General features: G+C 41.4%; 1 protein-coding gene across 1 annotated transcript; it reads left to right on the forward strand.

Annotated features, from left to right (window-relative positions):
* RBL1 (RB transcriptional corepressor like 1) lies at window positions 1–27,732 on the forward strand. The gene is made up of 22 exons (XM_074156937.1): window positions 1–221; window positions 448–581; window positions 1,565–1,765; window positions 3,195–3,259; window positions 3,347–3,475; window positions 3,590–3,750; window positions 4,480–4,529; window positions 6,354–6,540; window positions 8,178–8,344; window positions 10,674–10,786; window positions 11,312–11,415; window positions 11,945–12,082; window positions 13,636–13,800; window positions 15,303–15,438; window positions 17,117–17,383; window positions 18,321–18,499; window positions 20,131–20,307; window positions 22,511–22,582; window positions 22,727–22,811; window positions 24,314–24,480; window positions 24,901–25,065; window positions 25,311–27,732. The coding sequence occupies exons 1-22, from the start codon at window positions 84–86 to the stop codon at window positions 25,479–25,481; spliced, it is 3,171 nt and encodes a 1,056-aa protein (XP_074013038.1). The 5' UTR covers window positions 1–83; the 3' UTR covers window positions 25,482–27,732.

A 27,732-nucleotide genomic window follows, 5' to 3' on the forward strand; every position in this document is an offset into this window, starting at 1 on the left:
GAAGGCGCCCTTCCCTTCCGGCAGCAGCGTTTTGGCGCGCGGAGCGGCAGGGCCGGGCCGGGCCGGGCCGCGTCGCGATCGCCATGTCCCGGCCGGAGCCGCCGCTCGCCGAGCCCGGCGCCGCCATCGAGCGGCTCTGCCAGGAGCTCAACCTGGATGCGGCCAGCGCCGCCGAGGCGCTGCGCGACTTCACGGCGCTCCGGGGCACCTACAGCCTGGAGGTGAGGTGGGGCGGGCGGGGCGGCCGTTCGGCCCTGTTAGGGGCGGAGCGGGGCGGGGCGAGGCGAGGCGGGGCGAGGCGAGGGTTCACCTGCACCCGCGGTGGCCCGCGCCTGCAGCCAGCGCTGCCCCTGCGTCTACGCGAGTGTATGTAAGTATATACCGAGCCAGGCGGGGCGGTGCCGCCCTCCCCTCCCCCCCCGCAGCTGACCGTCCCTCCGTCCGCAGGGCGAGGCGCTGCACTGGCTGGCTTGTGCCCTCTATGTCGCCTGTCGCAAGAGCCTGGTGCCCACCGTGGGGAGCGGCCTGATGGAGGGGAACGGCGTGTCTCTGACCAGGATCCTGCGCTCCGCCAGGCTCAGGTGAGCTGCTCGTTGCCGGGGCTCAGCACCCGTGCTCCGGCACAGCGGCTGCCCAGCCCCTGCTCCCCTCACGCCGCGAGTTCGGGTTCCCGCTCCTTTCCTCGTGGCTCCAAGCGCCGCACAATGCGTGTCCCGAGGTAACAGTGCAAAAGCAATAAATCCTTTTTTGCTAAAAATGGAAATCACATGCAAATACGTAATTTTGAACGTCAGGCCTTTGAAAAGCTACCCACATCAGACCAAAACTGTTCCGCACATGCCGCTTACTCCTTTTTCTTTTTGTAGTTAATTGAAACACAAACAAGGCCTCTGGATGTTCTGTCAGCAATCCAGGAAAGGCTCGTGCCTGGCTCGGGGTTCAGGCCAGATCTCTCGGTGTGCTTCTGAGGGTGATGCCCTGCAGCGCCCTGGGAAAACAGAGCTGTGCCATTATGTAAATATTGAGGTGCCAGAGGGGCTCTCTGGCTGGCAGCTCTGCTTTCTGCTGTAGCTCTGACCTGAGATGACAGAACTGGAGATGCTGCTTCTTCCACTCAGGAACTTGTTCACTGCTCTCGGCTGAGCTGCTGGGGCCGGGGTTGCCAACACCTATAGTTAACGGGGGTTTGTGTAGGTAACTCTTATGGGCATAAACTCTTGTTTGTGGTTTTGTTGCTTCTCCTGCCTCCCCCTTGACACCCTCACAGCTGTGCGAGCTCTTTCCTTTCTGCCCCTCCCCTAGCTGGCACAGGTATGCTCACAGCCTTTACATGAAACTGCTGTTTGCATGCCTGTGCCTTAAAAGGAGTCAAGGAGAAAAAGTGATAAAAAGCAAAAACTTCAAATACAGTCCGAGAGTGTATCAAAATAAATGGTAAACCTATATATTAATCAAATTAGTCGTTAAGGAGTAAATATGTTCCATTTTAGCTTTTGAAAAGCTTCAGAATAAAGGAAGTTAGTTAAAGCTCAAAATAAAGCCGACTTTTCTTTTTTCTTTTAAGTTTAATTCAGTTTTTTAGCAAAATGAAGAAGTGGATGGACATGTCAAATCTACCACAGGAATTCCGAGAACGAGTGGAGAGGCTGGAGAGAAATTTTGAAGTGTCAACTGTGATTTTCAAAAAGTTTGAACCAATATTTTTGGATATATTTCAAAACCCTTATGAAGAAACTTTGAAACCCCAGCGAAGCAGGAAGCAGAGGTATTTTTGAGATTTAATGGGACTTTTATCTGGAGAGGGCTGCACCCAATAGAGATTTATGAAAATTAAGATCATTATTTGTGCTTTAAAAAGTTATGTAAAGTTCCAGAGGGATAGGGCCTCTTTGTGGCCTTGATTCTGAAATGCAATGAATACAGAGACATCCCTGATCTTGACGGGGTTCATGTCAGCAGGGCTTTACACCTGCTGGCTGTTTGCACAGGTTGCTGTAAGGTGCAGGAACTGGCCCCTAGGGAGAGGTTCAGTGAGATGGATTCGCTTGAGATACAGCAAGACCGACATTTCAAACGTTCAGCAGAATTAACTGAAGTAGCACAGGGAAATTTTGTCTTAGCAAAGTGATGTCGGAGGTAGTTGGTATCGTGACATAATCCTTCCGCTTGGAGCAGCATTACATCTGCAGTGGCCTCCACGTTTCTGGATTTGTAGTGTGATTGCCAGATGAGTGGTAACATGCAGATAGAAAAAAGTTACAGCTGATGCACTCATTTTTGTGACAGACTAGAAACTGGTGGTGTCGCCTTCCAGGTGCACACAGAACTTCTGCCTTAATTAAAGGAGCTTGTCCGTATTCCTTGCCGACTGTGCGGGCATCTCTGTGGCAGCTTTTAGTGAGAGTGTAACCTTAATGATGAGGGAGCCAAGCTGGGTCTGTGCGAGGTGTTTTTGCCAGCTCCCCTGTGTCCTCGGGATGTGAGAGGGGAGAACTGTTCTGGTAAGATGCTCCAGTGTAGCTGCAGGTCTACAGATAGAAAGGAGAATTCTGCTGCTACAGCCCTTCATATGGGGCAGGCGGCTTTGTGGGCATCATTGTGTGTTGGGAGAAATTTTGTCGGTATGTTCTGTTAATGTTCCTTCATTGGAGCAGCGGTCATTAGTGTAACCACAGCTTCAGCTTCCCTGTGGGCTGTCTTGAATAATGTCTTCCCTGGTCTTCCAGAGCTATGGTTTTGGATCACTTCTACTCCAAACACAATTCAGCAGATGAGCTGTAATACAAGCTGTGATTGCATATTTTGAAGGGATGACTGATGCTTTAGTAAAATATTTGGGGAAAACCAAAAGCCATCACTGGAATTTATACAGCCCATGGCATCTCACTGCCTGCAGCTCTGGGAGGATTCTGTTAGAGATGCGACACCAGCAAAATAGTGTGTGCAGGGTCACAGGCCAAAAGCAGCCGTTAGCCCAAAAAAGGGTAATCTGCAAAACGCTCCATGGAGCGAGGGAGGAAACTGTAGGTTAGTGAAAGCTGAAATAAGGATGTGTAGCTTAGACTGTGCTTTAGGGTGAAATTAAGATAGAGAATGTCTCTGACCATTATTTTGGGCAAGGAAATTCTTACTGTAAAACAAGCTTCAACTTCCTGGAACTGAAGACTGACTTCTCCCCTTTTCCTCATTGATAGACGGATGCCATGCGGTATTAAAGATCTCTTCAACTTCTGCTGGACTCTCTTTGTGTACACTAAGGGTAGGCTTGTTTAACTGCACGGTTTGTATACGTTTTCAGTTGTGAACTACTTTTGTGTTGTTTGATGTGATATGCTGTCTCTTAAAGGTAATTTCCGTATGATTGGAGATGATTTAGTAAATTCCTATCATTTGCTTCTGTGCTGCTTGGACCTGATTTTTGCAAATGCCCTTTTGTGTCCAAATAGAAGAGCGTTGCTAAATCCATCATTTAAAGGTATGGTGGGGACAGATTATTTAAAATAAAATATGCTTTGTTCTCTTGTTTCTTTTTAAATGAAGTTGAAGGTTGGTTGGTTTTTTTTCCTCCCCCTTTCCCCTTTATTCTCAGGCTTGCCAGTGGACTTCCACGTGACAGAGATCAAAGCCTCTGAAGATCCTCCGTGCATCATTGCCACACTGTGTGAGCTGCATGATGGGCTTTTAGTAGAAGCAAAAGGAATAAAGGAACACTACTTTAAACCATACATATCAAAACTATTTGATAGGAAGGTACATCTCACTAGTTTTAAGAATGCATGGTGGCACTCGTGAATGATCTCGAGACCATTTAAATTCTGCAGGAAAGTGTACTAATAGGGAAATGAGCTTGGGCTGGGTCAGGGTTTCTTTGCCTGTATTTTAGCAGGAGCAGAATTTATGTTCACTTCTAATGATATGTGCTGAGTGGTCCCCTGTGTTTTGGCTTTTTGTGTCAGTGGGGAATCTTTGCTTTCCCTTCTTGGCAGTGTGAGTCTGAATTGTGAACAATATGTTTTTCAGGCAAAAAAGTAATGTCATTGTGGAATAATTTTATGGAATAACTGTCGCAATAGCGTGGGTCCTATTCCTTGCCTCAGAGCTGAGCAAAATGATTTGGAAGGAAGAGGCTGTGGTTGCAGGTGTACAAATTGTTCTATTTGGTTCTCATTCTGGAAATTTTTTCCAAGCTGTGTGGAAATTTCTGTGTAGTTGTTTGTCAGGTCAGTCCCTAACCTGCCAATGGAACAGATGTTAAATAGCAGTACTGGTTCTGAAGAGTGGGTTTATCTAGAGCTTGGGTAGAATTGGGCTTTGTCCTCATCTGTTTGTCTTGCTAATGGCATTGTAGACTGGTCTAGGCAAAAAAAAATTCCAGTTACGCTCCTAAATCTAATTTCTTTTTTGGCTCACACTGTTAAGACTTGGAACAGTTTTGATTATTTTTTTTTTATGTAAGATATTTCTGCTTTTTATTCTTAGATCTTAAAAGGAGAATGTCTGTTGGATCTTTGCAGTTTTACAGAAAATAAGTAAGTTATGGTTTATGTTTTTAATCATGGCGTTTGGTTTCATTTCTAAAATACAGGCCTTTGAATGCTAAATCTCAGATTTTCCTGTTCCTTTATCTTCCCATAAATAATGTTCTTTAATTATTTGACAATCAAAGCTGCTATCTGGCTGAAACGCTTTCTGGACCTGAGATATGTCAAATGTCAGGGGATGAGCTGCAGAGTTTCCTCCTTAATGTCAGGTTTTGTGGTGCTTGCTCTTATTTTCTGACAACTGTGACCTTTGACTAATCTAATGCAAATCAAAACCTTGACTCCAAATTTCACAGATGTGTTTCTGTACGCACCTCAAATATACCCGAGCAGGGAAGTCTTTAGATTTGTTTATCAGTCTCCAGTTGAGTGTATAAATCTGTGAATGCAACTCAAAAGAAAAAGAAGCAACAATTTCAAAACCACAAAAAGGAGTTAGAGCATTTCTGTGGGAGGCAAGTACAGTTGTTTCAGAAACTTTTAAAATTCACTTCTGAAAGCTAATTTAAATACAAAATATGAACAGCAACTGCTCTGTTCTGGATACCTTAAAGGTGGGGTTTTTTGCCTCTTCCAAAAATACGTAATTTGTTTTTGCAAGGTGAGTTTTTAACTTGTTGGTTTGCTTTGAGAATTTTGAGTAAAGACTCAACTGTTTTAACAATGTAGATAACACTCAAATTTGGATATAAAACAGTGTTGCTGTGATCCGTTTGAAGCAGTGAACTTCTCTTAGTATTTCTACTTGAAAATTAATTACTTTAGCAATACTGTCCATGTGGAATGATACAGTAGTCCGTGTTCTTTTGTAAGTAGCCTTACGTCTAAAGGAAACCTGGAAGCCTCTCTGTTTCTTTGTCCAAACTTTTCATTGACCTTTACTTTTTCTAAAAGACATGGGAAAGGTGAATCTGTGGTGTAGTCAAGCTTCCTGTGGCATCACAGAATCGCTTACATCATGAATACGTTGTTATATTCCATTAATAGACATGTCTAAGTGGTAGCTTGAATTGCTAAGACACTTTGCAGGCAAAAGGTATTTCGTGTATCATTCACGTGTCATGAAAAACGTGCAAGCAGGATTTATTGACACGAGCTGTTTCTGATTTTTATCCAAAAGTTTCATTCTGCTTCCTGAGTACGTTTAAAGCTTTGCAACCTTTGTGAGGTTAGCTGTTCCTGCTTTACAGTTGGGTTAGCTGGAATAAAGAAAATGGAAGATTTGTTTGGTGTCATGTCAGTGGTGATTTTAGAAATGGAATCCAGGCAGCTAGCTCTTAAATTTCCCTTCCTCTGTGAATTCCTCATAATTCCCCTAATTATGAAAATTATGGGCTATGAAGTAGCAAAAGTAGGAATCAAATGTAGCTAGTTTAATGCAACTACTGTTAATGTGCTCTGTGTATATATATATATATATATATATATATATATAATATATATATACACACAAAGATTTAACCTCTGATTGGTTGAGTACTTCCAAACTGGGTTATTCCCAACTGGAATGGAAGCAAAGCTGGTTTTTTCCTCTTCTTATTGAGAGCCAGGAGTTGGAGGTACTGTAGGAGGAAGAGCGGTCCCTGCAGTGGATCGTTGAGGGGACTGGGAAGTGTTGGGTACGCAGGAAGGCAGGGATGGCCCCAGGCAGACCTGTTGGGGAAGGGAGGTTGTGTTTCCAAGCAGCACCGCTGGAAGCACTGAGCGCTTCCAGCACGTGATGGGTTTGGTTTTGTACCTCAGCTCCACTGGAACCTGTTTTGTTTCTTCACCACTTTAACCTTTGATGTAAAGCCTGAGCTTCTCTTCCAGCAAAGCACTGAATAAAGAGTATGAAGAGTACGTTCTGACAGTGGGTGACTTCGATGAGAGAGTTTTCCTTGGAGCTGATGCTGAAGAAGAAATTGGCACTCCTCGAAAATTTCCTGCAGACGTACCAGTAGGGAAAACAGCAGCAAGAGCTCATGTGGAGTGTCATCTTCAGCAGCACTTTGAAAAGGTGATTCATTTCACATGTTGATCTCACTTGAAGTACTGCCTCAAGTCTTTCCATCCTCGTACACTGTTTGAATCACTAAGGAAACTTTGAATTTCTTGAACTCCTTCCTGACAGGAAGATGATGAATGCCATTTGCGGACTTCAGTGGATGCTGCCTTGCTAAGGAGAAGTGGTGGTGTCTTATTCCCTGTGGAATTTAGTAAATAACTATTCCTTTAACAGAATGAGAGCACTTCCATGTGTGTAGTCTGGTTTTGTCCATGAAAAATCCATAGGTAGTGAAGAACTAAATATATAGGTCTTACGGTTTTGTTCAAGCTTTCTTTTATACACCATAAGAATACCATGGAAGCTTTGCGCTGGATTAATTTATTTGTTTTCTTGATATTTCCTTTTTTTAGGACAGGAAAAGTCAACTTGTGTATTGTTCTGTGGAAAATAACATTCAAGACATAAACCCACCAAAGTCGCTAACTCTTCATTACAAAAAGTAGCCTATAAACAGAGTTAATGTTTCACTGTGTTTAAAAATGTGCTTAATGAAGTTGACGCATGGCAAAACCCTTGGTTGATTACTTTTTAAACTAGGATAAGGGAGAAGAAATGGTGCTGGCTGTGGGAAAGAGCCACATGCTGTTTGATTTCAACGTCAATTAAAAAATAAGAATACTTACTACAAGATGCTAGTGCTGTTGTGAGTGAGTCATATGGCTTAGCTTTTTCTCCCAAAATAAAAGTGTATTTCATATTCAGGCAAATTAAAGACAGAGGTTTGGAATGAGTTTATAAATTTTGAACGTCAGTTTCTGTAGTATGATAATGACCTAATTGCTATTTATGGATACTGGCTGCAGGCTTAACCATTCCTCTTTATTTGCCTTGTATCTTCAAAATGTAGCCTGTTCTCATAATTCAAAAACAAATGCTTTATTGCATCAGTTCCAGAAAGCAGGATACAGGTAGGTGAGGGCAGTCGACACAGCTCTGCCTGCTTAGTGCTACATCCTCCTTTGGCTGAGACAGGGGCTCCATGTCCACTGAGACAGCATTTCCCAAAGATCTTCCTGTGACCCTCTCCTGCCACATGCTCCTCATGTCACCCAATTAATGCAGTTGGGGGCTGTGAATGGAAGCATATGCTTTCTCTTTCTTGCCCTGTGTGTTTCAATACTCAAGTGACCTTAAAGATTTACAGGCTTTAAGATTTAAAGTCTTGTTTTCCTATATTTTATTTAAAAAACCAACCAAACAAAAAACCCTTTTGAGTTAACAAATCTTCAGGCAGATTAAAATTATATTTTGTATTCATGGAGTCCTGGGAAAACTTTAAGAAATTTTTAGTCAGTTCTGAAGTCACAAGTTTCATGTCAGCCTTCAGGTAGTGTACTAGTGGTATTGTTTTAATCTTTGGAGTGATTTGGCAGGAGGTGATCCTCTGATCCTATATTTCCGCCTGGATGCAGTCCTGAGTAGCATTCTCTAAGCAATCCTGCTTCAGCAGGGGAGTTGGACTAGATGATCTATATGGTCCCTTCCAACTCTAAAAAAAAATTCAGTGAAATTCAGGTGCTCGCTCAAAAGGTTTTTGAAATAGTTCTGTTGACTGGGTTTATTTATTGTTTTTCTCTGTCTGACAGAAAAGGTCATTTGCACCTTCAACTCCACTGACTGGAAGAAGATACCTAAGAGAAAAAGAAGCCATCATCACTCCTGTTGCTTCAGCAACACAAAGCGTGAGCCGGTTGCAGAACATTGTGGCTGGATTGAAAAACGCACCGAGCGAACAACTTATAGCTATTTTTGAGTAAGTACCTCCCCTGCAGCTGCTCTCCTACAAATGGAAACTCATTTTTTCATGCTTGTGACTGCTTTCTTGCTCACATTTGACTTTGTTTTTTCAGTGCAGAATATTTTTGTCTGTTTCTGTATTGTTTCTAGTTGAAAGATCTGTTTTCCAGATGGTCCCTTCTTCTGGAGAAGGGTAGCTGAACACACACACCCCCTTCTGACTTGTCACCACCATTGTAATAAAGCAGCTTCATTTTTTGTTAATGTTAATTTAGCTGTTTGCTTGAAAGCCAAAACCTTTTTGTTTGGTTGTTTTTTTAAATTTTAAACAAGTGTGGCTCAATTAAAAGATATTGTAACTATGTTGACAGAGGTTTTGATGAAGGAGGGAAATGTTAGAGTCAACAAGTTCTAATTTTTGCCTTAAACAGTTGGGAAGATAAACTAAAAGCAGCCTAAAGGCTCCCCATTTCTCTTTCATGCAACTTCAGGGTGTTTTCTAACTTTATAGCATATATATAAGCCTTGCAGTGACCCTAATTATTGTGGATGCTGATCTCTAGTATAGCAGCAGCTGTGTTTCCACCTTCTCTAGTTGCTGTGGTGGCCGTTCCCTGACCATGCTTCTGCTTATCGGTTTCCTCCTTGAGCTGCGGTGTCTGTTCTGGGGCAGGCATCCCAGCAGGAGTGAGAGCATCCCTAGGCAAGAGCCTCTCACTCGGCCCTTACAGCTACTGTGTGGTAATGGGAAATCACAGTAAGTGACTACTGAACACACCCCTAGTCTTTCACGATCACCTTTTCTAGGGCTGAGTCCCAGTTATATAAACCAACCTGTATTTTTGACTTCTGGACACATGACTACATGCTAGCTGTAGTGAAATGCAACTGAAAATGCTGTTGCCTAAGCAGATGAGTATAAACAAAATCATTTATCAGCAAAAGGTAGATCTTCATAGCTCATAAAAAGCAATAATTTAATAGTAAATACCTGTAAAACTGTTGGATGTTTCCCTAACATCCATGCAAATTAAGGCCTTGCTATAACATGATGTAAGGTCTCCAGATACTTTTTTTTTTTTTTTTTTTTTATTAATCAGAGTGAACATTTAGTATTAGCATTTAATAATTGAAGTGCAAAAGTAATGTTTTGGTTTGGGTTTTTTTGTTGTTTTTTTTTTTAAACAACCTTCATAAATCAGTGAAAAATACTACTTTTAATTCTCATCTTTGGAGTTACTTATATTTTGAAAGTTTTCCTAGCATTTGCTCTTAAAAGTTTACAAATGCTCAGCAAGGTTTCTATTCTGACTCTTTCTTTGATTGTTTTTTTAAAGACTTTTGATATTTTTTTATATTACACAATTAAAGCATTAACATGTCTACAGTCTCTAATGAAAAATGTGTTTGTTCAAGTAATAAACCAGTCTGTCAAGAGAGATATAAATATTAAAATGGGGAAAAGAATTGAGTAAACCTCTGACAAGAGCTGTGTTGAGTACTTTGCTCACCTTGGGTATGAGTTCAGGAAGTACTAGAGTATGTACTGCCTGATTGGGAGAAATGGAAAGAACTGTGATTTGGACTATGTGTAACATTCTATGCTTTTGAATATATTCTCCTTCAAATTAAAATTCCTTGGAAACATAACTTTGAAATTAATTAGAAGGCTTTGTTCAATGAAACCTTAGTTTATTTCAATGCTAGCTTTTCAAATAGTGTCTTGATTTGACAGTAGTCACAAGCCACTGTCCTCTAATATAGAATTGCAAGGAAGTCTGGAAGCATTCAGAAAGGGCATCTCCAGACAGAGAGATTCTATGGCCCCTTTTTATGAGAGTGACTGTGGAGTTCATCAGTTCCTCTCTACCTTGCTAGAAAATAAGGTATTTTTGGAAAGATGCTGACTCTTCACTTTGAAAGCTTTCCTGTGCTCCCTCAAACTGGGCCTGGTTTGTGTGGTCTCATGGATACATTGGTTGTTTGGCTGCCTGTTGTAGCATCCTTCCTACCACCTTGCTCCGAGCACATATGTTTTTCTTCTGAGCATGCTACTGTAGCTTTTGCTGTCTCCTGTGTTTGTTCCAAAGTCTACATAGTCTCTCTTAACTCTGTTAGGAAAGGAAAAAAGGAAGCAATATTTCTGTATGTTCTATGTTTTCCTCTGTTCTCTATGTAATGCAGGTTATTGCCTAATGAGAAAAGCTTAGTATAACTGGCCTCTCCTCTTTTTATTTGGATGGTGGGGTTTTTTTGCTTTGTTTTTTTAGGTGTTGTTTGGTTAGTTTTTTTAAGCTGGCTGTTTATTTATACAAACAAGGCTTTCTCTTTGGGTTCTGCTTCAGGTCTTGCGCACGCAGCCCTATGGAAAGCATTATGAGCAGAGTGAAAGAAATAGGTGAGAGCTTCTGTCGCAGCTACACTCAGTCAACAGATGAACAGCCAGGATCTCATATAGGTATGGGCGTGAAATGCGTGAGGTTTTTCAGAATATTGAACCAGGGCAAATAAAATGGGTACATATACTATTGTCTAATTATTTAATACAGTGGAGCTGTTTTTAACCCAGAACATATCTAAACAGAAAACTGTTGTTGTCAAACAGAACACTGTAAAGAACAAAAATTTATTACAGAGTAAAACCAAAGTTGCAGTTCATAGCACCTCTTAGCAATTGTAAATTTGCATTCTTCTTCTATTTAAAATTAAAAAGGAAACGGAATACAAATAGGAAAATTACTGTTGCAACTATCTACAAAATTACATCACTAGAAATATTAAAAAATAATATCCTTTAAAACATTTCTGGAATTTCGTGCTGTTCTTGTGACTAGTGCATTTCTCAACATACTTTTTTGATTTGCAGAGTCTATGCACACGTTTGCACTATTTTCTCAGAGAAAGACAAGTACTGGTCAATTTAGTCTTAAAACCATTTGTGCAAACGGCATTGGGCTTTATCTCTGTTGGTCTTAAATTTCAGATTTTGCTGTAAACAGATTAAAACTGGCAGAGATCTTGTACTATAAAATCTTGGAGACTATAATGGTGCAAGAAACACGAAGACTGCATGGGAAAGATCTAACTGTAAGTAAAGAACTGGCAAAAGAGGAGAACAACTTCTTGTACCCCTCTCTAGGGGGTCCTCTTCAGACAGCTCCAGAACAGAGCAGTCTGTAGTAAAGCAGTCTGTGTATATTGTTAATATTTTAAAAGCGGAAGTATATGGGAGGTACCTAAATATAGTTTTTACTGCTACTAAAAATGGTATAATTCTGACGTAACTAACTTAATTTGTGTTGCCTTCTAGAATCATGACTTTATCGACAGAACTTTTATTCTCCTCTTTGTCTAATTAACAGTACCAATACTTCATTTTAGACAGCAATGCATTTGCACTGCTTAGAGTCACAGTAAGGAGTCAATTTCATAGTATGAAAAATGTGGTTGTTTCGGTGCTGTTAGTCTGCTTCTAGCCTTAACCATTCTAAACTTTCCTGTAAAAAGAGGAAAAAAGTAGTAGCTATTCTCTCAGCAATAAGCTATATGGTGTTAGTGCCACAGAACTCAAACTTCCCAAACATCAGATCATTGACATTTTCTGTAATCTCTTCAGGCTCTTTTGGAACAAGATGTCTTTCACCGTTCTCTCATGGCGTGCTGCTTGGAGATCGTGCTTTTCGCATACAGCTCCCCTCGTACCTTTCCCTGGATCATTGAAGTTCTTGACCTCAGGCCATTCTATTTCTATAAGGTAAATAAAAATACTGTCTTAGGAGAGATCTGTATTAAAAGTGGCACATTAGAGTCTTAAAGAATGATGCTCTTCCTTCCTAGGTAATCAAGTAGGAGAAGGACTGATGTTAATGTGCAATATGCCTATTCTAAATTCTGGCTGTCCTTAAATATATTACCTGGAATGTATAATGCTGGAGTTGAAGCTGAATTTAAAGCAAGAAAACCATTTTTTAAATTATACTTAACTGTAATGTGCTGCTGATCAACTTTTAGTTCTTAATATATATGCACTTTTAGTAGACTAAAGCATTCAAGCATATATTTTGATGATATTCATATTTATTGACTGCAAGCTATAGTTTTGCTTATTAGTGATAAAACAGCAATAATACTCTTTGTTGCCTTTGGCTACTGCTACTTATCATAGGCTTGTTTTATTTTATATAACAGAACATAAAATCTCTTTGCCTGGATGTTCTCTGTTTTTGCTCTTTTTTCAACCTCATTCCTGCCTGCCTCCAGTGTCATTTCTGTTCTTTGACTTGTTTGATCCTTTTATCATCTATCCATACACCTCCTCTTTTTACTAGCCACCTAACAGCTTACTGCTGTCAGTCCTGAATAAATCGGAAGTCGTTCTGTTTAGATGATAACAAAAAAAAATTGAACTCTTTTATCCTGTTCTCCCTTCTTCCTTCTTTAATCCTCAGATGTAGGGCTATCGTGAAACTGAAACAATTCATCAATATTGCTGTGGCTCTTGGTAGCCTACATATGTCAATACCAGATGTGCTGGTGCAGATCCAACTTTGTGGGAGAGATTTATGTTTGATTTGAATTTTTTTTTGCGATTCAGTATACGTTCTTGCAGCACTCTTAATTGAAAAAAAAAAAAATGCCATCACAGAGACCTCACACAGGAGACTCAATATTTATTATTCCACTTGTGCCATTTGTAGCTGTTCTTCGGGTGCTTAGTGATGTGTTTACTTATTTATACAACAGAAACTAAGTCCTCCAGGGAAGTTTTATGGCATTTCCATCTCTGGAGCTTTAGAAAAACAGGCTGAATGTTCTTCCTGTCAGAAATAACATAAATACAGTGGATCTTGAGTTGGACCATAGGGGTGGAGTATGATATTTCAAGGGCCTTTTCAACCCTGGTTTGTACATGTTTAGGGTTCCAACCTTTTCTTAATTGAAAATTTAAGGCAGTGGTTTTCAACCCTTTTCATTATGGGCTGCTTGTTTGAAAGGAGGGAAAGCTTAAATGCTCGGGTTCTCATGCACCCAGCCGAAGCGGATAGACCTGATAATGTCTTCCTAGATCTGCATGTAGGTGCTGGGTGAGTGCTGTGTGTGCTTAGTGCTTTCATTCTGTTCGTTAAAAGGGGGTTAAAAAAAGAGAGATCAGAAAAGGATTGGGGAAGATTAAGATGTGAGGAGGAGGCTGGAGCATTCTATGTTGAAGAGAAGTTTCAGACAGGGTCCTGAAATGCATAATGATTTAATAGTGTTAAGCACGAGCGATATGGCTGTGCTTTTGTGTGTGTGTCTTGTTACCATTAGGTAATCGAAGTACTGATTCGGTCTGAGGAAGGACTTTCCAGAGACATGGTGAAGCATCTCAACAGCATTGAGGAACAGATTCTTGAGAGTCTCGCCTGGACTCGGGATTCGGCACTCTGGAATGCCCTCCAGGCCTCAGAAAACAAGGTCCCAACCTGTGAAGAAGTATGTTTCCCATTTCCCTCTTACTACAAAATTCATGCTCTTTTTTGTTACTGTTTTTTTTTTGAATCATAAAATGGTTAGAGTTGGAAGGAACCTTAAAGATCATGAGCAGGGACACCTCCCACTAGACCAGGTTTCTTGAAGCCCTGTCCAACCTGGCTTTGAACACCTCCAGAGATGGGGCAGCCACAGCTTCTCTGGGCAACCTGGGCCAGGGTCTCACCACCCTCACAGTAAAGAATTTCTTCCCAATGTCTAATCTAAATCTCCCCTCTTTCAATTTGAACCCCTCGCCCCTCGTCCTATGGCTCCCCTCCCTGATCAAGAGAGAGCCCCAGCTTTCCTGGAGCCCCTTTAGGGACTGGAAGGGGCTCTATGGTCTCCCTGGAGCCTTTTCTTCTCCAGGCTGAACCCCCCCAACTCTCTCAGCCTGTCCTCACAGCAGAGGGGCTCCAGCCTTTGCAGCATCTCCATGGTCCATGTCTTTCTGATGTTGGTGGCCCCAGAGTTGGAGGCAGCACTGCAGGGTGGCCTCCCCAAAGTGGGGCAGAAGGGCGGAATCCCCTCCCTTGCCATGCTGCTGGGGATGCAGCCCAGGGTGCAGGTCGTTTTTGGGCTATGACCATATGTTGCCAGCTCACGTTAAGCTTCTCATCCACCAACACCCCCAAGTCCTTCTCCTCAGGGCTGCTCTCCAGCCATTCTCCACCCAGCCTGGATTTGTGCTTGGAATTGCCCTGACCCATATGCAAGACCTTGTACTTGGCCTGGTTGAACTTCATGAGGTTTGCACAGGCCCACCTCTCCAGCCTGTCCAGGTCCCTCTGGATGGCATCCCTTCCCTCCAGTGTGTTGACTGTGCAACACGGCTTGGTGTCATCGGCAAACTTGGTGGGGGTGCCCTCGATGCCACTGTCCATGTCACCAACAAAGATGTTAAACAGCACCAGTCCCAGTACCGACCCTTGAGGAACAGCACTCGTCACTGGTCGCCACTTGGACATTGAGCCATTGACCGCAACCCTTTGAGTGCAGCCATCCAGCCAGTTCCTGATCCACCGAGTGGTCCATCCATCAAATCCATGCCTTTCCAATTTAGAGACCGGGATGTTGTGCAGGACAGTGTCAAATGCTTTGCACAAGTCTGGGTAGTTGTCAGTTGTTCTTCCATTATCCATCAATGCTGTAACCCTGTCACAGAAGGCCACCAAATTTGTCAGGCACAATTTTCCCTTAGTTGGAGCCATGTTGGCTGTCACAAATCACCATGTGCCTTCCAGGAGGATCTGCTCCATGATCTTGCCAGGCACATGGGTGAGACTGACTGGCCTGTAGTTCCTGGGTCTTCCTTTTTTCCCTATTTAAAAAACAAAATTTCTTCTGTTTTTTATTCAGAAAACTGTTCAAATGAGACAATTGCTGCAGAAAAATTTGTATTAATAGATTGGCACAAAGAATGAAAATCTATTTGTTATCTTGCGCTGATGTTTCTTATTTCTCAGGTAATATTTCCCAGCAATTTCGAAGCAAGCAATGGAGGAAGTGGGCTTGGGCATTTGCCTATCATGCCAATATCTCCTATAGTTCATCCTCGAGTAAAAGAGGTTCGGACAGATCTTGGTGGGAGTTTCAGACGGGGTATGTTCAAGGTTTCTGATATGATTTGAATGTGTGAATTTTGGGAGAGGGGGTTTAGACTTTATAATTGCAAAAAACAACCTTGAATCTGAATTAAGCATTCAGAATTGTGAAGCCTCTTATTCAATCAAGGGAAAGTCTAGTTGTATGCAGTCAAACCATTGCTGTGTCTTACTGGCAGCAGACAGTGGTGCTAATGCTTCATTTCTGAACTGGAGCAGGTTTTGCTGCTGTTTTGATGCAAGGGTTACCCTGCTTTTGGGTGGGTTGTGATCTGATGGCTTATTGTCCTTTGCTGTTCAGATTTTTCCAGTTTGTTGGGGTTTTTTTTTTGTTCTCAGTAATTTGACTAGATTTTAGGTGATGTTTTTAAATGGAGTACAGAGGCACATTTATTCCTCCTTCCTACAGAACGGGAGGACAATACTTTGCAGTATTTTTTTCATCTGCAGAACTACTGCCCTGCTCTCTGCAAATTCCACGGTACCACACAGAAGCGTCTCGTCGCAGTGAGGGTGAAGAGGTAGTGGCAGCACCACTCTTGGCTTTCCATGCTTACCTATTTAGGAATTGCTGCTTCTGTTGTATCCCAAGCAATAGTCCATAGGTTCTTGCTGGTGCACTGTGGACTGTATAAGCAGTTGCTGTAGTTGTTATGGTTAGTTGTTTGATGGAAGGGAAAGCAACGTGGCAATGCTATCTTATTTACGGGTAAGGCTGTGTGAGACTTTATCTTGTATATGAGAATCTAGTACCTAATGTTCTTCCTAACTTCAAATGGCGGGGATTGGTAATGTTTATTTGCCCCTGGTACCAAGAAAATCATCCTGGCAGAGTTAGAAGTAAGGTCTTCAATCAGTCTTACCTGGCCAGTTATCTAGAAGGTTTCTGCTTTGTGGGAAGTAGTAAACTGCTGTCACTGGTGTCCTCATAAGCGGCTGACATGTCAGCAAAAATGCCTGTAGATGAGCATTGTGTACTCCAGCCTTACTCGGGAGCAAATGTTGGAAAGCAACAGAAAAGGGGTAGAGGTAGGTGGAGGCTTCTGGCTGGGATTAGTTTGGGGAGAGTTTAAAACTGAGAAGGTGCAGAAGACAGCACGTCTAGGGAATGTGGGCAGTGGTCCTACAGAGGAAAGCGTTCAGAGGAATAACACTTACAAATATTACTAATCTGCTAAGCAGGTGGGAGTAAGGATCTGTAGTCATAGAATCATAGAATGGTTAGAGTTGGAAGGGACCTTAAAGATCATTGAGTTCCAACCCCCCTGCCATGGGCAGGGACACCTCCACTAGACCAGGTTGCTCAAAGCCCCATCCAGCCTGGCCTTAAACACTTCCAGGGATGGGGCATCCACAACTTCCCTGGGCAACCTGTTCCAGTGCTTCACTACCCTCACAGTAAAGAATTTCCTCCTAATATCTAATCTAAATCTCCCCTCTTCCAATTTAAAACCATTACCCCTTGTCCTGTCACTACATCTCCCGACAAAGAGTCCCTCTCCGGCTCTCCTGTAGGCTCCCTTCAGATATAGTCCTTGTTCATGTGGCCTAGGAACAGTGAACAGTGAGAAGTGATTTCTTGTACTCCAGTTTGTAGCTTGAAGGTTAGCCTCTTCCCCCTTCTCTGAAGCTGCTTCTCTTAAGGTTGCTTTTTTTTTTTCTCTTTTGCATACTAGACATGCAGCCGCTGTCACCAATCTCTGTTCATGAGCGCTATAGTTCTCCTACAGCTGGAAGTGCCAAGAGAAGGCTCTTTGGAGATGACAGCCCCAAAGAAATGCAGATGGAAAAAATTTTAACTGAAGGAACTAAGTTGACAATTGCTCCAGCATCAAGCATTGCTGCTGAAAAAGTGTCAGTTTCTGCTGGCCAAACAGTACTGACCATGACAGCAGCTACAGTACCGGGAAAAATGGGGCAGAAGGTGACTATCCCACTGCACGGTATGGATTCGTCACACTTTTCTGCTCTACTAGATGTTTTGCTTGCTCTTAAGATCTGCTTAGACCAACCATGCATCTTGAACATGTATCACATTTTCTTCTTTAAGAGAACATGTATCACTTTATAAAAAAAAAAGTTTATACTGATGTCTCCTTCTGTGGAGACATCTGATACATGGCAAGCATCCTGAGGGTTCCTCCTTGTCAACAAAGCCGTGGAGATCTTGCTTCTTCCAGTTATGCCTCACCACAGACTGAGCATTACTTTGGTTCTCGACTCCAATAATGTTTTACTACTGTCTGTCTTAACTTTGGTCTCTTATAATATTACAAGGCTCTGAAATTTCTGGATAAGCGCTACATAAAAATGTTAGCAAAATAGTGGAGGATTTTTGTTTTGTTGAAGTTGAGTGATACTTGACTATTTCTGAAAATGATATATGACAAATGAGTTTTATAGCCTTTTAAAATTTAAAAACTGGATCTATAAATAAAGGTGAAAAGAAAAAAAACTCCACTTTTCATGTTTAAGGAGATTTTTAGGCAAGAGAATTTGACTACTGAGGAAACTAATGAGGACTGTATATGATGTGCTGTCAGGTTTGCAGAATAATACAAAAAAAAAAGAGGCGATGCCCACCTCCCCCAGGAGAGTGGAACTGACTACGGAAATTGTGTTTTCTTGTAAACTTTGTACTTTCAGATAGTTTTAGAAACGATCGTTCATATTCATGTTCTTCCTTTAAGCATTACCAGAAATGTAATTTTTAATCACTTCTGAAGACTCTGAGGGACAAAGACTCTTTTTAGCATCTATTACAGAAGGATGAGATGTCTTCAGTATGGAATGTTTGTGAATGAATTTCTGACTTGCAGTTTAACTCTGCAGCATGAGGAGAGCATGAGGTTTATTTCTGGATGTGTGTATCATCTCCAGGTATTGCAAATGAAATGGGTGGGATCACGCTGATACCCATTTCGATGAATTTGGGTCAGCCATGTAAGCTGGAGGCTCCAGCTCCCTGCCACCCTTCGGTGAGTCAGGCGCAGGAAATGCATCTGGCATCAGCAAGCAAACAAAAGAAAATGGGATCCTTGGCCCTGTTTTACAGAAAGGTAAGTGTCTTTATTAGGAAATCATGCTTTACTTCTGTTCGTGGCCATGCTGAAACTTTTCTCCTTGTGCAGTTTTCATTAGCTTTCGGTCTTTACATACCTCCTTTGGTGTGAGCAGTTCTTAAGTACCTGGGGGGAGAAGGGAAAAGATGTCAAGTGTTGCAGAGAATCTGATTTTTCCCCCTTCCCCTCCCCATGAGATGTTTCATGGTTTTTTATTTTAATCAGCAGCTTCTATAAATAACTATCTAAGAAATATTGGTAGTTTTTACTGCCTCCCACATTCGCAAGGGTTAAACATACCAGAACTGAGATTATTCTCCTGTGTGTTGCTCGTTCAAAACTGCACTGTTCTGGATCCTGCATCTGGAGAGTCTCATTTGCAATATTCTGAGGTCTACCCAGTAGTGCTGGTCTTGCTGGTATGGGGCCTCAGAAAGCAGTGATGAATAACACATTATCTGAAAGCTTCTAGAACGAAGGAACTTCTTGCCAAAATGAAGGATTCAAGGGGTAAGTTAAGAACTGAGTGTGCTTCAGAGAAACTTCAGATAACTTGTTTCTAGTTACTTTGATTTCTAAAGTGGAGTGTGTGAGGGGTCTTTGGAGGAGGCAGGGTAACTTGCCTAAATGTCCGCAAAGAATATATGCCTAAATTAATCTCGCAAAAATATTAGAAGATTTTTTTGCTATTATTTTGTTACTAGAGAAATTATTTTCAGAGGTTTTCAACTTTTAGAGTAGCTGTATTGTAAACCTAGAGAATTCTGTATTGAACAATCTTTAAGGTAAATCTTAATACAGAAACCAATTCCTGGAAACACTTGTGAGCCACATCCTGTGTCTGATCTATTGGTTCTTGAATGTTGATAGTGACAGTCTGTCTGTCTGAGAATGGACGGAGATCAGCCAGCTGCCAGGCGTAAGCTCGGGCTGCATTTTGGAAGCTTTACTCTCAGTTGGGGAATACTTCAACTCTAGTCATGTTACCATGTAGTAGGCAACATATTCCTCTTAGTTAGGAGGAGAACTAAAATCTTTGCTTGAATTTATCTTTAAATTTTTACCTCCTATTTACAGGGACTGTTATACTCCGAATGATAGTTTTTCCCTACTTTCCTTTCTTATTCCAGTTTGGTAGAGCAAGTGAAAATGAAATGAACTCATTCTGGTTTCCAACATAAGGAATGCACCTAATTACTGTCCATGAAGTGAGAACTTCTGAAATAAATGGAAGAAGGCTAATGTTGCACTTAATAGTTATTTCAGGTTTTGAGACAGATTTTTGGTAATTGAAAAAAAAAAAATCCATCGGTTTGTTAATCTAAGATTATACTTAGTCATAATTAAAGTATGTCCCTTCTTTGTGCTTGTTGGAAGTGTTCTGTTATAGTGGGTGAGTGATGTGGTATAGAAGCTATAGTCGTAATGTTTTTAAGCAGATTTCCTATAAGCATGAGAGATCCAACCTCTGAAAAGAGTTGACAACTTAGTCTTTAAAGACATTGTCTTGGGCAAAGGGGGAAGATTTTGCAGAAATATAGAACAGCTCTGCTTTGAGGAGTTCCGTTTTGCAGACTAGATTAAGCTCGTTTGGCTTGACTCTTTACTGTCTGTCTCTTTTCTTCCAGGTTTATCATCTGGCAAGTGTGCGCTTGCGTGATCTGTGCTTAAAACTGGATGTTTCCAATGACTTGCGCAGGAAGATATGGACATGCTTTGAATTCACATTGGTTCATTGTGCTGACCTAATGAAGGACAGACATTTGGACCAGCTCCTCCTCTGTGCCTTTTATATCATGGCAAAGGTAACATGTAGTTTCAAGAAATTAAGGGAATCTTACATCAATTGAAAATGTAAATTGTGTTCACGGTTTACAATTTGATTGCTTTATTCATGTAATATTACTGGAGGCAAGGGAAAAGTCCTTCCAAGAAGTGGATGAAGTCCCAGTATATTTTTTTCCTTGTTTTGCATAATCTTAAAAGTTCCCATCAACCAGCCAGTTCATAGATTCATAGATTCATAGATTGGTCCAGGCCGGAAGGGACCTCCAAAGGTCATCTAGTCCGACCTCCCCGCAGTCAGCAGGGACACCCCCAACTAGACCAGGTTGCCCAGGGCCTCGTCGAGCTTCACCTTGAATATCTCAAGGGAAGGGGCCTCAACCACCTCCCTGGGCAACCTGTTCCAGTGTTCCACCACCCTCATGGTAAAGAACTTTTTCCTAATATCCAATCTAAATCTCCCCTTCTCCAGCTTAAAACCATTGCCCCTCGTCCTGTCACTGCAGGCCTTTGTAAACAGACCCTCCCCAGCCTTCCTGTAGGCCCCCCTCAGGTACTGGAAGGCCGCTATGAGGTCTCCCCGGAACCTCCTTTTCTCCAAGCTAAACAACCCCAGCTCCCTCAGCCTGTCCTCATAGGAGAGGTGCTCCAGCCCCCTGATCATTTTGGTGGCCCTCCTCTGGACCCGCTCCATCAGGTCCATGTCCTTTCTATATTGAGGGCTCCAGACCTGCACACAGTACTCCAGGTGAGGTCTCACCAGAGCAGAGTAAAGTGGCAGAATCACCTCTCTGGATCTGCTGGCAACACTTCTTTTGATGCAGCCCCGGATGTGATTGGCCTTTTGGGCTGCGAGAGCACATTGCCTGCTCATGTCCAGCTTCCTGTCCATCAGCACCCCCAAGTCCCTTTCCTCAGGGCTGCTTTCTAATGCCTCATCCCCCAGTCTGTATTTATAGTGAGGATTGTTTCTTCCCAGGTGCAGAATCCTGCACTTGCTTTTGTTGAAGTTGGTTAAGACGGGATTTTTCTTTTCTTCCTGAGCACAATTGCAGTGAGCACTGGTCGGCATAGACAAAGCAGTGTGAGGTCTCATTGCCCCAAATTTGTGTTTTCTGTCTTGTTTGTCATCTTCATGATCTATGTGATCTGAAATAAATGTCATCACAGTTACAAAATTCTGCAGGTACAAAAATCTGCAGGAGCTCACAACCTTATATATGGATTGAAAGTTTCTATTCCACAAAAATCTGCTTAGCTTTTGAAGATTCAGGCTGAGGAATTGAGCTGGTTGCCTGTTACTCGTAATTCTTAATTTCTTATTCAATTTGCCAGTATTGATTTAAGGTGTTATTAAGTTGGATAATGAAACTGGAATATTGGTTTGACTCAAACTTGAGAACTGATGATTACAATGGCCACCAAGTCTGATTCAGACACAAATTCAGGAAAGTGAAAGTAAGCCAGGCTCCTCTAAAACATTGGGGATGGATTACCTGTTCTTGAGGAAGACAAATTAAGAGGAGCACTATTTGCGGAGGGAAAATGATGTTCAGGTTGTGACTACCTGTGCTCTTAACTGCAGCATAGCTTAGGTTCATTTGACATCGGTACCGATAGCCATAGAGAAGCAAAACCATTTAATAGTAAGTGCTGTCTCCAGTGCAATGTGGGATCTGACAATTTAGACAGAGACCTTGATATATTCACTCCTGGCTTCTACTACAAAAATTGTTGCTAATCTGCTATTAAAATTACAGATGCATGGCTGATAAACAAAGTCCTTTAACAAAGTGAGCTCTTTTGAAGTATGAAAGAAAGCTGAAATTGCACGTGTTTTGTATCTGCCTAGTGTTTTGTTCAGAATTTCTTCGCTCTCTGGTTAGAAAAGTTTAAGGGTCCAGTTTTCAAATTTACAGATACATTTTTGACTTGATATTTCCCTTTAATTTTTAGTGTCACTAGAAGAAAAGTCGGAAAAGGAATAATTCCTAAGTATCATAAGCAAAAAAGGCTTTAGTAGCTAAGAAACAAAGAATGCCTGAACGGGAAAACTGCTTGGGTTTTCATATTCTTATCACCAGAACTACATTTTTAAATTAGGTATTCATAGTAAAATACTCACAAAAAGCTTGTATAGATGGAAGCTAATTGAATAGACTGGACCTGAGCAGCCCGACCTTGCTGCTTGCACTTGGTCTTCAATAGCCTTTTCTTTTCTAGGTAACCAAAGAGGAAAGAACTTTTCAGGACATAATGAAAAGTTACAGAAATCAGCCACAAGCCAACAGCCATGTGAGTAAATGGTACTGCCTTCCCTTTTTCTAAATCTCAGATAGAAGTGGCTTTTCAAATGTTTATACTGATAAAGGAAAAGTCAAATTTCATCTACTCTTCTGACTTCCTTGACAAGAGTGTTTTTTCCTTGGTGTCCTCTAGGTGTACAGGAGTGTCTTACTGAGAAACATTTCTTCTGATGTCCTGTTGGACAAAAATGCAAACCAAGATGTGGAGATGACAGAAGGTATGTACAGCAAAGGAAGCCGCTGTTTTTAAAAATGTACTTGCAGGTTTTTAAAGAACTGAACTGTCAAGTGATAAGAAGTGAAGCAAGTTTTAAATGTATTAAAGAAGAATAAATGTATTGTTGAAAAAGAAACCATCTTGTCAGTAACCCTCCTATATGTTAGATATGGAAAATATGCCTCCTATATGGAAAAAGTGTTTCATTTTGTTTCCTTAAATTTTGTTTCTCAAGGTTGAAGTTTCCTTAGTGTGTCAGTGATGTTGTAATTCTTTTTGGGCAGCAACACTGGTTACCAAAGAAAGATGAACAGTAGCTGGAATATGACAGGTTTTTTACTTAATATGACATGTCCTGAAGGCTTAAATAGGGAGAACCTGTTTTGGAAAATAAAAATAGTGACTCTAAGACCACCATTTTCTTATATTATATATGGTTGGACTCGATGATCCCAAGGGTCTTTTCCAACCTAGATGATTCTATGATTCTATATTCAGGTTTCTTTCAAATAGTTGATACTTTCTTTGCTCTGGGTTAGAGGAGAAAAGGGTAATATTTGAGAAAAGCATGGAAACTGCCATGCCTATTTTTAGTGGTGTGTCAGGAAGCGGAGAGATCACAAGCCCATGTGTGAACCCATGAGCAGAGCAGATCTGCAGCCAGATGCACATGCAGAAAATTAGAATACCGTTCCGTATGGTAAATTCCCACTGTGGCTGGGATTCAACTGCTTGAACGAGTATTAGAGCCATTTTTTAAATGCCTTTTGAGGATTCCACCGGGGTCCAGGAAAGTGAGGTTCAGCATCCTGTCTAGCAGCTCCACAGTTCTTGGGTGTTGTAGAGCATTTGATGTGGGACTGGGCTCTGGTGTTTTGTCAAACAATGTGCTTGGTTACAAAGTTCTGCTGCTGCTTTTCCTGCCAGGCTTTTTCTTCAGGTAATAGACTCGTGTCTCCTTTTCTAGTATTAACTCCCACTCTTTTGACACCAGCATACAGGAACTTGTGCTTGTGTTGTGACAAAGGCAGATGCACTAAGGAGTTCCTCTTACGGGTATCAGCTGGAGCTTTTGATGTCTGTCTCATAGTGCACTGATTGCACTAGAAACTTTCACAGAAGCTGGGAGCTGTCAGACTGCTTAACACTTAGTTTTAGGAGCAACAGATGGCTTTGTACCGCTCCCTAAAATAAGCATGGGGAAAGAAGTCAGTTGTGCTACAGTTTTTTGCTACAGCTGTTTCCAAGTTTGGAATAAGGATTTCTGTTGGCCTTTTTAGCCACAATCCACTTCCCTGCTCACAGCAATTTGTAGCTCCTCCCAATGCTCATAACCACCTACAGCACACCCTGCTCTGGTCTGAAGCACAGTGCTTGAATTCAGCTCATTAACTAGTCAATTTATGGATGAGTTCTTGTCAGTTGGATATTGTAAGTTTGAATCTGAAGCACCCAGTTGGTGATGCTGTGTTTCTGAAATCTGAAGCTCTCTTTTATTGTTAGACTCATCTGTGGAAACTGGCAGTTCCTCGGGACGATCTTCAGCAGAGAACTCCAGTGAGTTGGGAACAGAGGAGAGAGGGGATCTTATTAAATTTTACAATGCAGTCTATGTAGGAAGAGTAAAATCATTTGCACTGAAGTACGATATCACAAACCAGGATCACATAGTAAGTAAAGTATTTTGGAATTTTGCTCTAATAATCTGACAGAGTCGTTTTTCCTGACAGTTAAACGTATGTCAAAAATTTTGTTCTATTATTCACCTGGTGTGCTTACAGAAGTCAAATAGTTATAGGTAATAGTGTGAGGACTTCCTTTAACAGCCTTCCAGGACAACAAGTGCAGCTGCAGTTCAGTTTACAACATCAGTTTCAGCTTCTTTATATCAATGCAACACCCATTGTCTGTGGAGCATCTCTGTAACACACGTGGAAAATCAGTAAATTCTATTTGTGGATACTTGATCTGTTGTTAAACTGTTACAGGATAAAATCTTCTAAAGAAGATCCAAAAGTGTATTAATCTTTCCTTCCTCCTCTTAAATATCTTCTGCTTCAGTTCCTACCCCAATTCCTCCTCTCTTGCAGATGGAAGCCCCTCCTCTGTCTCCGTTCCCCAGCATTAAGCAGCAGCCAGCATCTCCGCGGCGGATCTCACAGCAGCACTCTATTTACGTTTCGCCTCACAAGAATGGTGCCTGCTTGACACCCCGAACTGCGCTACTCTATAAATTTAATGGGAGCCCTTCCAAGGTAGAAGGCCAACAGGTTGAAAGGGGTCAATTTGAGAGAGGGTGAATTAGTCTCCTAATTTGGATCTGTGAGGTTTCATTGAGCTGGTCTCGCAGTTTGTGGTGGAGGGTAGAGTCCTTCATGTAGAATCCATCACTCGCTCAGCAAGAGGTTCAGAATAACGTTTTATTCTCAGATAACTGAACACCAGAGCAAGTTTGAAATGGAGTTGTAGTAACTCATGATTTTTTTTATCTTGATCGCAGAGTTTGAAGGACATCAACAATATGATAAAACAAGGTGAACACAGGAGTAAGAAACGAGCAATAACAATTGATAGTGACACTGAATCCCCTACGAAGCGAATCTGCCAGGAAAATGATGATGTTCTACTGAAACGTCTCCAGGATGTTGTCAGTGAAAGAGCAAATCACTGAAACTGCCAGTTTTCTGTGGGATCTAAAAGCTCTGAAGTTGAATACAGCTGTTGCGCTATTTATTTCTTGCTTTTGTATAGAGACAACTGCCAAGTTTTTTTTAAACTTTCTTTAACATTGAATGTTTTCCCAACTTCCACAGGATGCAAAAAGTGAGGGTTGAGTAGTAAACACCAGACAAGGAGAGGTGGTAATGATTGTTGTTCCCAAAGGCCACGCTGGGCTAGAAGTTACTCTTTTTGAGCTGTTTTAGCAAAAGAGTATTCTGTAGAAAGCCATATTGGATGTTCTCAAGCCTAATGTAGAGCATCATGAGTTCTGAGCATAACTCAGCTTCTGGTAATATTGGTCTTATTTTTGGAATAAGAATGATAAGGAAATGAGTGAAGTCAGTTAAGTTTCTTCAGGCTTTTGGTATTTGGGGAAGAAACTTTAAAATTTTAAAAAAGTGCCTTATTTTAAAAGAATGTGGAATTTTATATGTTATTTTACTGTGGAGTAACTGGAGTAGAGAACAAATTGATCGTTTAGCCTCAGGAGGAGCTGAGCACTTTAGAACTGTATGATTTGTGCTGTGCTCCATCTCCTGTCAGAATGTCAGTGACTGTGTTGTGATCAGACTGCTTTTGCAGTAACAAAGGCAATAATCAAAAAGTACAAATAGCAGTGACTTAAATTGGACACTGACATCTGATAAAACACCAAGGTACAGCTCAGTGAGTCTGAATTGCCATTCTCTTGAGCCCGCAAATGCTGCCACAGGAGCCGCTTCTTTCCCCACAGGAGCCGGACCACGGCCCTGCTGCAGAGGCTGTTCCTGCGAGCTGCAGTGTTCCTGGGAAGTGCGAGCTGAGGCTTTGGCCATCTTACAGTGGTTCAAATGCACACATTCATTTAACAAATTATATCTCTTCATTTTATTTTTTCCTGAAGATCTTAGCCTCTTGTGTAGTATCTACACTGAATGTAAGCCCATCAGATAAGGCATGTTTGTATATATGGGATTTTTATAGCTATTAACGGCTTGGATTCATTGGAAATGTGTCAATTCCAGCATCCAGTTATTGTAATGAAGTTTTTAATGCTGAGGGATTTATTAGGGTTTATTTTACCAAAGTGGAGAAAAGTCACGGTTTATTCATTACTGTAAATCAGTAGCTTGATCTTATTTTATAATTGCATTTAAGATTAGAGCCATAGAGAAACTTCTCTGCGCTGTATTTTTCAGTTTATGTGTATATTGAACTGGCAAAAAAAAATTGAACGATTACATAGGACTTGTTTAAGGAGCTCTGTTGATTTCATTGTTCGGTTTGTTTAGTATATGCCTCGTAGATCTGCAGTTCTTCCAGGGAAGAACACTGCAATGATTTCAAGCAGTCTCAGCTAATGAATCAGGCCAGCAATGATGGAGGAAAAAAGTATTTCAAAGTGTTTATGTGCAGGGACCCTACTCAGCATTGAGTAGAAAGTTTCTAAATTCTGTAATTTGTTTTTGAATTTTTAACTACTTAAATACTGGTTTTGGTTTTTTTTACTTTCCAAAAGAGGTGCTTATTTCTGAAAGGTTTGACCATAGAGAGCAGCAGTATGAGGAAACGGCCACGCAGTGGACTAGGTTTCACGTAGATTCTTCTATTCAGTTCCTTTAATTTTATTCAATTTTTAATATTTGTCTTCTGATCTTGATATAAAAAGTGTAAGAGAAACAAGCTTTCTGTCTTGATCTGCTCATCATGCTGTTACAGCTACAACCGTTCAACGTATGTACTCTAGGCCCTACAAGCCCCCTGTGTTGGGGGCAGTGGGGAACCTTGATTTAGGGTTCAGCAGAGTCTGCTCTATTTGCCTGGAGAATCGTAGCCAAAAGGGTGGGAAATGTTGGGCTTAATAGCATAGGTCTGTCAGTGATACTGTGTGACAAGTTTAGTTGATGTGGTTTTCATTCAACATCATGTGCAGATCCCTCCTAACATATCTGCATCCTACACTGTTACTGTATTCTCTGAAACTGCAGCAAGCTGGGGCTAAAATCCTTATTAGTTGCCATTAGGTGTAGTGGGGTTTTTTCATTAGAAGAATGTACTACAACTGCATGCAGTTGGGGTTTTGTCACCTTTTTAGGTGATGATAGAAAAAATACGTTTGGACTTGTTCAACAGCTAAAACAATAGCTTATATGAAAATTTTGTAAAGGTTTCAAAGTGCTTTCTCTTGTAAATCTGTATTTTGTAATAAACAATTTGAAAGT

The sequence above is a fragment of the Numenius arquata genome, chromosome 12 (assembly GCF_964106895.1).
Source record: "Numenius arquata chromosome 12, bNumArq3.hap1.1, whole genome shotgun sequence".
Lineage (NCBI taxonomy): Eukaryota > Metazoa > Chordata > Aves > Charadriiformes > Scolopacidae > Numenius > Numenius arquata.